The sequence below is a fragment of the Mastigoproctus giganteus genome, chromosome 11 (assembly GCF_048544385.1).
Source record: "Mastigoproctus giganteus isolate SK-2022 chromosome 11, ASM4854438v1, whole genome shotgun sequence".
Taxonomy (NCBI): domain Eukaryota; kingdom Metazoa; phylum Arthropoda; class Arachnida; order Uropygi; family Thelyphonidae; genus Mastigoproctus; species Mastigoproctus giganteus.
In genome coordinates this window covers 139,461,309-139,475,430 of record NC_143585.1, presented here as the reverse complement: position 1 = coordinate 139,475,430, position 14,122 = coordinate 139,461,309, and the positions used below count along the sequence as shown (strand labels likewise).

Sequence of the window (14,122 nt, the reverse complement as noted above, 5' to 3'; positions counted from 1 at the left end):
AACAAGCAGGAACCTCCAGCTTTCCTGATCATCCATTCTGTGTCTTCACAACTTGTCAAGCTTGCTTGGGAGAGCTTGCTTGTCACAACAAGCAAGCTCTCCCCTTTCATCATACAATGATGCCTTGTAAATGCAGCAGCATCTCCAAAAATGGTGAAACGTCTTCAATCTGGTGACTTGCTGATAGGACTCTCATCACAACTTGCTTGGACTCTCATCCAAGACACTCTGACCTCCTGTTAAAACTTACATCTTTAAGTGGAATTCCAATTCAAGTCACTCCACATAACACCCTGAATTCTCAAACTCAAACTAAATCAGATCCTGTGGAGGTGAAACAACCAACAAGCATGGATACTGATGATATGCCCAACCAGGAAGATTTTCTTGAATTACATGCAGATGGAGATATGGAGGATAAAAATGATTCAGGACGCCCTAATTTTCCCAGAAAAGAAAAATCTAAACCTGAATGTTACAAACAACCCACGCATAAAAAGCAGACAGATTCATCTTCCTCTTACAAAAAAACCAAATAATGGAACATATTATCCAATGGAATTGTAGAGGTCTTCACAGTAACATAGATGATATACATGAATTAATTCATCACTATAAACCTCTTGCAATGTGCTTGCAAGAAACTAATTTGACATCTCTGGTCTCAGTTTCAATCAATTACACTGTATTCAGGCAAGACAGGGCTGACTTCAATAACGCCTATGGAGGAGTAGCGATACTCGTGGCTTCAAGCATCCCTGCCAGCCGTATTCCATTACAAACATCCTTAGAAGCCTTTGCCACGCGTGTTGTTAATGGTATTACTCTGACATTGGTTTCCATTTATCTTCCGCCTAATCATCAATATACTATTCAGGAACTTGAAGATCTTGTTATGCAGTTACGATCTCCGTTTTGTTTACTAGGAGAATTTAATGCACATCGCCCATTATGGGATTCCCCCACGTCAGACAGACGAGGTAAGCTTATCAAAATGCTGATCAATAGACAGAATTTAACATTACTGAATACTGGGTCTCCTACATATGTGCATCTCCCTACAGGCTCAACATCTGCAATAGACCTTTTCATTTGTTCCCCAATCCTCTTTCCAAATATAGATTGGATATCGCTGAGTGATCCTTATAGTAGCGACCATTATCTGTTAATCTGCAAAATTCAAACGTCCTATTCCTTTCCAACCGAAAGTCCAATTAAATGGAAATTTTCAAAGGTTGACTGGGCAAAATATAGATCGCACATCTCATTTGACAACAATATCATTCAGTCCGATTCCATCAATAGTGTTACTGAGCACATCACGAATCAAATGCTGGCAGCCGCATCCGTCACCATTCCTCAATATCAAGCAAGAAATAGAAGAAAAATAAATTACTGGTGGAATGAAGATTGCAACAATGCAAAAAAAGAGAAAAACAAAGCATGGAACCTTTTCCGCAAATATCCTACCACCTCCAATCTTATTAACTGTAAACGGCTCAGAGCTAAAGCTCGCTATATCAGATGCAAAGCAAGAAAAGAAACTTGGATTAAATTCGCCTCATCAGTTAATAAAAATATCGATATCAGATTAATCTGGAGAAAAATAAAATGTTTGAACAGTAAATTTCCACCTCTATCCACCCCACTACTAAACTGGAATGGACAAGAGCTCTCTAATCCCACAGATATATCAAATGCACTAGGAATTGTATTTTCTCTTTTGTCTTCTTGTAATGCTTATGATCAATCATTTCAAAAACTTAAAACAGTTGCAGAGGAATCCAGACTGAATTACACCGACAATTCTGCTTTATCTTATAATCAACCATTTACCATGTTTGAGCTACAGCTGTCTCGTCTCTTACCAACTCAAGAAACAGTGCTGCTGGCCCTGATGGGATATATTATGTAATGCTCCGAAATCTGGATCAAAGATCACTCTCTTCGCTGCTCATATTTTATAATCAAATTTTTTCTGAACATACCTTCCCAAGCTCCTGGAGTCATTCTTATGTACTGCTGATTGCAAAACCCGGTAAAGATCTTTCTGTTCCTCAAAATTACAGACCGATATCCCTTACCAGCTGTCTCAGGAAAACTCTCTAGAAAATGATACATCGCTGTCTCACTTGGTTCCTCGATTCTCAAAACTTGATAAATAACAACCAATTTTGATTCTGGAAAAGCTGATCCTCATTGGATCTTATGATCAAAGCCAAGACAAATATCAGAAATGCGTTCATCAAAAAGGAACATCTCGTCATGGTCTGTCTTGACGTTGAGAAAGCCTTTGACACTATGTGGCGTTTTGGCATCTTAAAGGATCTACATTTTTTTGGCCTGAGAGGTAATTTACCATATTTTATCCAAAATTTCCTTCAACAGAGATCCTTTCAAGTTCGTTATCGGGGAACCCTCTCTAAAAGGAAGAAGGAATTCCACAATGGTCTGTTCTCAGTGCTACCTTGTTTGCAATGAGAATGAATCATATAATTGAACTCATTCCAAAAACTGTGGATTCATACCTTTTTGCAGACGATCTCTCAATTTCTTGTCATTCTCAAAACATGCATTACATTGAACAACAACTTCAAATATCAATGAATCGCATCCTGACATGGATGACACAAAATGGTTATAGACTATCCAGCCAGAAATCTACTGTCATTCACTTTGCTCCAGACGCAATATGCATTCTGAACCCGAGCTCCACTTGACTAACCATCCTCTTCCCATAGCTAATTGTATTTGTCTACTAGGATTGTTCTTTGACATTAAGTTAAATTTCCAAAAACACATTGAACATCTCTGGAGTACTTGTCAAAAAAAACCGAACATACTCAGAGTCTTATCAGCGACAACATGGGAAGCAGATCGTTACAGCCTGCTTAATTTATATTGAACCATAATCAGATCACGACTGGACTACGGCGCGCCTGTCTTCGACTCTGCTAGGGAGTGTGCTTTATCTCACCTCAACCCTATTCAACATACAGCTCTCGGAACAGCACTAGGTGCGTTCAGAACATCTCCAGTGCAAAGTTTGAATTTTGAAGCTCATGAACCTCCCCTAAATATCAGGAGAAAGATGCTGCTGCTGAATTATGCAACCAAGATCCAAAGCCAGATGACCCATTCTAATTGGTCAATAATCCACAGTTTATGACCTTCTATAGAAACAAACCACAGACAGTTCGGCCTGCTGGTATTAGGCTAAAACAACTAGCAGAAGATTGGGATATACACTTCAATAAAATCTTACAAGATCCTATAGATCCCGACCCTCTATGGTCTGTCATCATGCCATCTTGTGACAATTATTTCCACCAGTGGGGTAAACACTCTATCAGATATTAACATCCAACAGCTACACATAGCGCATACCCAAAGTTATCCTGACTTCGCTAAAATTTATACAGATGGATCGAAGTCTGAGAGTGGATCGGGCACAGCAGTAGTACTCCCTGATACTATTATTTCTCTCTCTTTCTCCCAACAGAGTCCCCTCGACGTGGGCACCTGTACATGGTGAGGGGACCTCCCAGTGATGCTGCTGCTGCTGGGCTTCCAGATTAGCATCACTGGGATCCAACGCCCACAGCCTAAGTTCCAGGCTAACATCAATGGAATCCGGCGTGTTTGCTGTGCACTGCGACCCATGGAAATTTGGAAAGGGGGATCCTGGCGGTTGAGGGGCCCAGCTTCAATACACCACTTTGGCCCCTGCTTCGACAAGACGGGTGGTCCTGAAAGGCTCGGCTAGGATCAATCGGCTAGTAGGCTCGCCTGCGAGGGTCAACTGTGTCAATGCCATGCCCCTACCCTCATGGTCCGAGGGACAGGATTCTGGCTGGTGGCGGTGCAGGTATGGTGTCTGGGTAGCCCTAGCTTTCCACTCCCGAGCGCATTTATTGCATGCCGGGTAGTGGGCGTCCTTTAGGCTCCGTGGTGGGTGGGAAGCCTGGGCCCTGAACCACTGAAAAAATTCATGAATCCTGATAAACTAATTTCTTCTGGGACCCCAACCTGGTCCCTAACTGAAAATTTTACCGTAGACGAAGAGAATGTCACTTCTGCAAAAAGACAGAAAAAGGAGGTTATATCAGGTCCAACACCTCGGTTCCTGATAATTCACTCAACTAGTGAGAAGCCTATAGGAAAAATGTCACCCTTCTTTATCCAGAAGGGTTTGGAAGGGTTGGCAGGCTCTCCTAAGTCTGTCAAACGGCTTTGTGACATACTTGTAGGAACCAGAAGTGATATACACTCAGAACATCTCCTCCGTGCTACATCTATCGGGGGAATGGGATCTGATGGATGTGACTGAAGAGGAAATCTGTTCAGAGTTAAAACCACAGGGAGTGACAGCTGTCGAACGTATATCCATGCATAGGGATGGGAAATTAGTTCCCACTAGAAATATCATCTTAACATTCAATTCACCAACTTTTCCTCATGAAATCAAAGCTGGCTATATTAACTGCCCGGTGTGTCCGTACGTCCCAAATCCGTTACGGTGCTTCAAGTTCCAGAAATACGGACACTCACAGATGGCTTGTCGTAGAACCCTTGTATGCGCTCGGTGTGATGCAAAGGACCACGAAACAACATCATGTTCATCTGCAAAACCAACCTGCATTAATTGCCAAGAAGAACACCCGGCCTACTCAAGGGCATGCCAGAGGTGGATACAAGAAAAAGAAATTCAACGACTTAAGGCAGAGCTGAACATATCTTATCAAGAGGCAAGGAAAACACTGAAACCTTTAAATATAAATAAACCAACCTATGCTCAGAAGGTAGTAGGGAGATGTTCCATCGGAACTCAGATCGAAATGACGATACCACCAAAGCAGTCATTCACTCCTATTGCTCGCTACCTGCTAAGTTCAATAAAACCCGCACAAAAGGACCAATCAGCTGCCACTCCAATATCTGTACCTCCTAATGCCCCCATCAGTTAGAAAACCAGTTTCTGGAGAAAAGAATAAGAAACCTGACGTATATTCTAGTTTTCAGGAAAAAAATGGATGTTGAGGAGAAGGAGGTACATGAAGAAACAGTCTTGGAGCTCTTTCCTGAGGAGGATATGGACACGGGGCAGCGTCCATACTTCCCCAGGAAGGATAAATCTAAGACTGACAAAAGTAAGCCCTCAGCACCTCGGAAGCCACCTGAAGGAACCACCAAGCCAAAATAATGGCTAAATTCCAAAATGGAATTGTCGTGGATTCCGGCAAAATGCAGAAGACATCAAGGCACTCCTGCAAAAGCACAAACCATCTTGCTTTTGCATACAGGAGACTTACCTAAGGGCAAATGATGACCCCAGGATGCATAATGTTACTATCATTCGAAAGGATCGAATTGGGGATGGCCCTGCTCATGGAGGAGTCGCAATCCTTGTGGGCAACCATATCCCTTTTCAGCATCTGCGACTTACTACCAGCATAGAGGCAGTAGCAACTTGAATAACAGTGGAGTTTTTACTAACCGTTTGCTCTATATATTTGCCACCTGGTACTGACATCTGCCAAAAAGACCTTGATGATCTCGTAATGCAGTTGCTTCCCCCTTTCTTACTTCTTGGGGACTTTAATGGACATAACACCCTGTGGGGTAGTGCTAGCATTAATAGAAGGCGGGTGGCGCCTCCGTAGCCAGGTGGGCAGGAGCAGCAGTGCATAGTACACGCTTCTTGATTAGACCGGGGTTCTAGCCCGTGACCACCAAATACGGAGGATACGGAACAGTCAAGGAATGACCACCGCATATCCCTGGAGCAATATGGCCTTAGTTGCTAATGCTCCTAAAAACCAAATAAACAAAAAACAACAATAGAAGGGGACGAGTCATAGAGCATATGCTCATTGACAATGACCTCTCCCTTAATGTGGGAACAAACACCGTTTTCCACATGCCTACCCATACGTTTTCTGCCATTGATCTTTCTATCAGCTCGCCTTCTCTTCTCCCTTCACTTACTTGGGAGGTAGAAGGGAACCCATATGGAAGTGATCACTTCCCTGGGATAACCACCTTAATTACTGGGAGACCTTGTCTCCCTGTCAGGTTGCCGCGGTGGAAGTTTGATCAGGCTGACTGGAACACCTTTCAACACCTGGCAAAGTTTGACAACTCTGCAGTCAGTCAGGGGCCTACCAATGATGCAGTTACGTACATAACAGAAAATATTGTCCATGCAGCTGCAACTATGATTCCAAAAACATCCGCACGGTTTCCTCCCTTTATAAAACCATGGTGGAATCCAGAATGCACAGCAGCCAAAAAAGGCTCAAAACAAAGCTTGGGGGATATTTCGATGATATCCTACCATGGTCAACCTATTAGCCTTTAAAAGTGCACGAGCCAAAGCACGCTACATCCGCCATCAGAGTCAAAAGGAATCATGGATCTGTTTTACATCAACCATTACCCAGACGACCAGCACTAAGGTTGTCTGGGAAAAAATCCGGAAAATGAAGGGAAAATACACAGCACATCCTTCATCGGTCCTTGAATATAATGGATGTACTATTGCAGACTCTAGTGCAATAGCCAATGCTCTTGGGGAAACTTTTTCTAACATCTCTGCAACGTCATCTTACTCCCCAGAGTTTCTGGTCTTAAAACACAACACTGAAAAACAGGCCCTTAAATTCACATTGAAGGGTTCCCACCCATATAATGGGCCTTTTAATATCCATGAGCTGAAAACAGCACTTGCCCGTAGAAAGGCTACCGCTGTTGGACTAGACAACATCCATTATGAAATGATCAAACATCTTTCACCAGAATCCATGGACCGTCTGCTCTTCCTGTACAACAGAATCTTTCTTGAAGAGCATATTCCGGATACCTAGCGCAAGGCAACTATTCTTGCTTTTGCCAAGCCAGGAAAGGATCCTAAATGTCCAAAAAACTATCGTCCTATTTCTCTGACCAGCTGTCTGTGCAAAATATTGGAGAGGATGGTCAATGCTCGTCTCTTATGGTATTTAGAATCGAATTACCTTCTCTCCCGCTTTCAGTGCGGCTTCCGAAGAAACAGGTCCACACTGGACCACTTAATTACACTGGAAACATCTATCCGAGATGCTTAGATGGAATATTGTTCCCACATCTGGGGTGGTGCTCCCAAAAGGGCCAGGCTTTTAGATTCCATTCAGAAGAGGGCAGTTAGGTTACTTAATGACTCATCTCTAACAGTCTCTCTCCACTCGCTGTCTCATAGATGTACTGTTTCTGCTGAATGCCTTTTCTACAGATACTTCCATGGGCACTGTTCTTCTGAATTGGTCTCTATAATTCCCGCTCTCTCTCTTTCAAAACAGTCTGAAGCCAACATCCATTTACTGTCCAACTTCAAACTCACAGAACCAACTTTTCATCTTCCTTGTTTATTCATTCAACTTCTGTTTTCTGGAACAACTTTCCTTCATACGTATTTCCTGAAAATTTACAATCTATATAAGTTCAAGTTTAATGTCAACAAATATCTTCTTTCAGCTTTTACCTTCAACCCATGCATGATACTAAGTGCTATAAGTTCTAAAAAAAAAAAAATTACCTATACATAACAATGAGCCTTGAGAATGAAAAAAAAAAAAAAAAGAAAAAAAAATGTATGGAAAACATTTAAAAAAAGTTGTTTAGGCATGGGTAATGCACCTCCATCATTTCTACTACCCAGGTAATATGAATGCGTCGTTTATTCATATCTCATCTTGTGAACAAACCTTCAGAACGAGTGGCCGAGATATTGCACTGCTTTGAATAAGTAACTTCACCAGACTAATGTTACACATTCTAAGCGGATACCACCACCCAGATGGCACCATTTCGAAACTTGTTGGCTTACTCACCGGTGGATGGGTGGGCAGGCACTCTGTTGTTGCAATAGCGACAACCCGGTTATGAAGTTTAACTCCACAATATGAGAGATGCTTGACGGTGTAAATGGTTTAATCTTAAACTATTTCTTAAATAAACATCCAAGAGTATGAAAAAGGTTGTTTTTGCATGGGTTAATGCACTTCCATCACTTCTACTACCCAGGTAGTATGCATGCATCTGATTATATCTCGCATTACCCATGCATAAACAGCCTTTTTCATACTCTTGAAAGTCAAGAAATAATTTTCGATATTTATTTAACATGATATACTGTTTAGATCGTAATAAAATTAATAAAGAATTGTGGGAGATGTGGTTTATTTCTTTGGCTATGCTTTACTTTTTATTTAATTTTAGTTTACTTTATTGTTTATTATTAGTTATATTTTGTAGTTTACAATAATATACCTATGTAAATCTAAGTAGACGCCATTACTGAATTTTTAGTGCGAACCCCCTGGAACAATTTCGCAAATCCCCAGGTATATCATTGATTGAGATGAAGTTTTGCAAAATTTAAATCTAAAAACTATTCTATCATATAGGTATTTGGCGAAGGTAAAGAAAGGCAACACAAAAACCACAGCACACTTCAGAGAACTTAGTGGACAAACTTGTTTCCCACTACTGCAGTTTCTCCCTGCATTCTCGGTAAACAGATGGTGCATGTTATCAGTAGTGGCAGTAGAAGTCGATAACGATGTATTGATTAGTTTTTTCTCATTATTAAAAGCAGATCATTGGTGTTCATGAGTGTAATACCTTCACGGCTGAAATTTACTTACGATTACTTTTTATTTTGCACAGATGGTGTGTGTTATTGGTAGTGGCAATAAAAGTCATTTTCCTATTTTAAAACAGTGGGAATGGGGGTATAAGACTGAGGCAGTCTGGAGGGTGTAACTGTAAGTAAATTTCAGCGCACTGATTAACTCCAATAATCTGCTTTTAATAATGAGAAAAAACTAATCAATACATCGTCATCGACTTCTACTGCCACTACCGATAACACGGGCCATCTGTTTACCAAGAATGCAGGGAGATATTATGGTAGCAGATAATTTGTTTGTTCAGTAAGTTTCCCAAAGTTTTTCGTGGTTCTTGTGTTGACTTTTTTTACCTTAGCCAGGTATTTTTATTTTGTTGGAAAGATCCAGTTTTAGCATTAAATATATGAACTTGATTGGTTAAGTAATTGCTGGGGTTTAAAAAAATACTAGCTTTAGGCAAGTCATAATTTAGATTAATGTCAAATATATTTAGGGTATAATATAATTATATCTTCATGCTGCATAGATGGGAGAAATCCCAGGTGCCATCTGACATGAATGTACCTTATATCTTCATGATATAAGGTACGTTCGATTTGAGAGTAAAGAAATGACACTATTGGCGGATTGAAAAATGGAAGAGAAACTGCTGCAGGTAGAAGTGTAGAAAGTAACTGGGGCTGATGGAATGAATTTAACAATTTATATTAAAAGAAGCCACAAAAGATGTAGTTAAACTTTAAGCCATAATAATGAGGGCATCCTTACAAGATTTAGGAGAAATCCCTACAGATCGGAAATATGCAAATTTATATCCTGTTCAAAGAGTGAAGTGGATAACTACAGACCAGGTGCCTCCGTAGCCAGGTGGGCAGGAGCAGCAATGCGTAGCACATGCTTCTTGATTAGACCGGGGTTCAAGCCCGTGACCACCAAATACGGAGGATGTGGAAAGGTCAGGGAATGACTACCACATATCCCAGGAGCAATATGGCCTCAGTTGCTAATGCTCCTAAAAACCAAACAAACAAGCACAACTACAGACCAGTACATTTGACTGCTGTGCTAGAAAAAATAATGGGGCCATAGTTAAACAATACAAGGTCCTCCTCTTAATATAGGAGTGTAGCCATAAAACTATCACAGGATGGATTTGTTCATAGTAGGTCATGCTTGACCAATCTGATTAGCTGCTGTGAGGTTGTTACAAGCCTTTGATACAGTACCTTAAATATGATTGTGGCGTTAGTGGCAATTTTATTGTTATGGATGAAGGAATAGTTAAGTGGTAGAATACAAAGAGTGGATATAAATGGCCACTGGTCTTCATGAACTAATGTGATGGGTGGGTACTACAGGGGTCAGCGTTGGGTCCCTTACTATATTTAATATTTATTATATTAAATATTTATTAAATATGAAATCTGTGTAGGTATTTCAGGTTTGTGTAAGTTGGTTAATAACACAAGTTGAGCACAGTAGCTAATGACAGTAATTAGAGTAATGCTACTTCAGGAAGATTTAGATAAACTAAGCAGATGTTCTGAAAACTGCAAACTGAGATTTAACATTAATATATACAAGATGCTGCATATATTAATGTATGCAGTAATCCTTAAATAACAAACCATTTGCCAGCACCAAACTCAAGTGGTTGATAAGGAAAAAAAAATAGCAGTAATTGTACAGTCCAGTAATTGTACATGGGGTTTTGTCAGTGATATAAGGGAACATTTCCAGAGAAGTAATTATCCTGTTATATAAGGCAGTGGTTATGCCTCATTAGGAATATTGCATAAAGGTTTGGAATCCTCATTTTAGGAAGGACATAGATCTGTTATAAAGAGCAGAAAGACTAGCTGGAGCTTAAAAAGGTTATTCTTAACGAAAAAGACTTGAGATCCTGTAAATTGCAATCTCTGGAAATTAAATATCTACACAATGATAGTGTGTTGAGTGACTTTAACTGAAATGTATAAGATTTTTAAGTAAATTTAATGCTGATTACAGTACGTTACTTTTTCAGATAACACACCCAAGGGAACATGAATTTAAATGGTTTGTTTGTTTGTTTGTTATTTGGTTTTTACGAGCATTAGCAACTAAGGCCATATTGCTCGGGGATATGCGGTGGTCATTCTCTGACCTTTCCGCATCCTCCGTATTTGGTGGTGACGGGCTCGAACCCCGGTCTAATCAAGAAGCGTGTGCTACGCACTGCTGCTCCTTCCCACCTGGCTACGGAGGCGCCTGAATTTAAATGGAAAAAGATGGTTGCAGAATAGATCTATGGAAATTTGCATCAACCAAAATGTAATTGATTGTTAGAATAAATTTTAAAACTGGCCACTTCCAGCATTGTTGGAAGTGGCCAGTTTGAATAAATTTAAAGAAGGATCAGTCAAATTATTGGAAGTCAGAGGCAAAGGAAGGTGATTTTTTTTTGATGGTGCTGTATAATCTTTGTACATATACTTTGTATATACAGTTTGTTTGGCACTTATAAGAGTAAAATTTGATCATGGACTTTTCATCCTATGAAAAAATCTCAAGAATGCACTGTTTTAAGTCAAGGATTGCCTATATGGTAATTTTAGTCTGGGACAAACTGTGCACACTAAAGTTCTAAGTATATTTTTGTATAATATCACACCTTTGTCTAAGCACGTTTAGAAGACTTCTTAAAATCTGCAAATATGCTCTGATGAAGTTGCATCTCTTTGCAAAGCTAGTCAGGTGTGAGATAGTGTAGAGTGACTATCGTTTCCCCCAGGGCTGAAACCATGTGACATGAGGCAGGTTCATAAAGAATTAAACTCATAAATTTAAGGATAATTTGAGTGCATAAAAGCAATTCAGAATTATTACTATGGAAGAACTGTCTACCCAGCCTTGTGGCAGGGAGTGGCATATCATGTCTTCCAGTGCCTCGAGTTACTATTCATGCTGGCAAACATGCTCACCTGTTAGACACTGAATTTATAAACTGTAATGTGAAATTTGCCTGAAAAGTAAATTACTGAGATGAACTATCCTCATACAAAATCAAGATCTCTTGCTCCAACAGTGGTATAGAGGCTAATGTCAGGCTTTCCTCAATAAGAAAGTTATTAACTCTGCTAGGCCAAGCTGACTCAACCGGGATCCCAAGATTATGTCCTATTAGAAACAGGCATACAGCTTAAACTGCAACCATGATCTCAGCCTATAGTCCACAGTAGAAAAGGCTGGAAGGTATATGTATCCTCTCCTTTCTCAGAGTTGTTCCATTGGCTTTGCTGTACATATACTAACTCAACACTGATACGTCTGCCCAGATGGTCATATACCCCACAAATTGGCTGTGACCTGATACTCAGAATCTGTATAGAGATATTTCTTCCTAATACAATATACCAAACGAACATGGATCATAAGTAGATCTGAAGACAGCTCAGCAGCGAAGTGCTGTTGTGAGGTTACTTAAGCGCCATATGGTACTAGGATAACATGAAAACACTGAAAGACATAAAATACAGCAAATTATTAAGGCTAATCATCCTTTCACCTTGCCTGTGCAGTTGATTATTTCCTGTCTACAGGCTTTCATAGTGGTGTAGTTTAATTATAACAACCCTGAATATAGTTAAGATGATCACACACACACACACACACACACACACACACACACACACACACACACACACACACACACACACACTCCTGTTATGATCTTTTTCCCATAAGCCTTATTCATTACTGAAATTTATAGCAAGCTTTTTTGCTATGTGTGGTGTTCTAAATTTAATCTGTCTTTATTCAACTTATTGTTCATTAATCTCTATGTTATTTCATCCATGTATTTCTTACTTGGTAATAGTTATCCAGGGGATAATTATTAGCAAGCAGTGGAATTAAAACTGCCAATACATGCAGTATGATCCCATTGTTTTGTTAAAAATCTGATATATTTATTCACTCCTATTTTCTTGATCTTTTTATATGGTTTGTTTTCAATTTTTTTGCTTTCTTTTCCTTAAAAAGAAGGGATGAAAAAAAAAAAAGCAAAATGCAGTACTTTAAATTGGAGGTTTTCATGATCCTTCACCATAAAATTCTTCAGTGTTTATCTTCTTGTTTTTTTTATTATGAAGATTGATTGGAAAAATTGTGACTGTATTTTTCTCCCTGTGGATCTCTGAAAAATTTGTATGTAACATTACATAATACAAAAAAAAAAAAAAAAAAAAAAAAAGTGATAATAAGAAAATAATTACTCAGAAAATATAGTTTACAATTTTCTTTTTGTTTCTTGTTATGAAAGGAGGAAAACGATTAGATGATGATGTTCTTTTAAAATCAGTGAAATTTACTACTGGAAATCAATTATATCTGTCAGATCTGGGACCTCAGATTGGATGGACAACAGTAAGTGAAGTTCTTTAAACAAAGCTTATTTTTAATTACCATAGTAGTATCCACTTTCACTAACATAAATCATGTAAATGACAGTTTCTGATATGAAGTTACTCTCACAGTTATATGTAACTGTTTTTGTTCTCACAAAACCATCATTTATTGAAACTTGGCTGGTAGGTTCTGGTTGAACACTGTGATGGGGTCTGTATTTCATTTAATCTCATTTATCATTTGACATAAAATGTGTGGAATATGTAATGATTTTTGCTTATGTATCATTTGAAGAATCACTATCAGATAACTACTGTCACCACGTGCTGTCAGATAACTAGTAATTTCAGGTGTCATTACCAATGCTTGAACATCCATTAGTTTTCAAATTGCAAAACAATTGATATTGTGTGTGTGTGAGAGAGAGAGAGAGAGAGAGAGAGAGAGAGAGAGAAAGAAAGAAAGAAAGAAAGCACAAGTTTCTGAGCTTTGCACTAATAAGCTTTTGGATGTGCTCATGCAAGTTACAACAGTATATCAGTTTTATTGTTTTGTTTTTCAGCAAAACTCATGAGCCAAAACATTTTAACAACCTATCTGATAGCATGTTGGGCTGCATCCGGTATGGCATTGACTCCACAAGACCACAGAAGGTGTCCTCAGGTATCTTGGACCAACTGAACAGAAGAACGTTTCAGAATTCAGCAATGGAGCAAAGGACTCATGTGGACTTGCTAATGCTTCTTTCCACCACGTCCCACAAATGTTCAGTGGGATTGACATTGAGGAATTTAACAGCTGGGTGGGGAGAGCACATGAAGTGCTTAGACATGTCCTTGCACTATTCCTGTACAATGTAGGCCTTGTGATGACAAAGACCTTATCTTGTTGAAGACATACAGTGCCATGTGCATTTCACCATATAGGGTGAAACTTGGTCCAAAACCATGCCAGGATAGGATCTGCCAGTGAGTGCTTGTTCAATGAGAAGAGGGGACCTGGTGGTGTCCATGAAAACATCCCCAAACCATGATATCACTGCCACCAGCCTGTTTTTGTCCAAC

The 14,122-nt window shown here is 39.5% G+C and overlaps 1 protein-coding gene across 1 annotated transcript in view; it reads left to right on the top strand.

Moving 5' to 3' along the window:
- Sc2 (trans-2,3-enoyl-CoA reductase Sc2) overlaps positions 1 to 14,122 on the top strand; it is a 183,872-nt gene that overhangs the window by 68,640 nt on the left and 101,110 nt on the right. Inside the window, exon 5 of the mRNA XM_090384691.1 lies at positions 12,973 to 13,076. Within this exon, the coding sequence (XP_090240817.1) occupies positions 12,973 to 13,076 (104 nt within the window). The remainder of the gene's footprint in view (positions 1 to 12,972; positions 13,077 to 14,122) is intronic.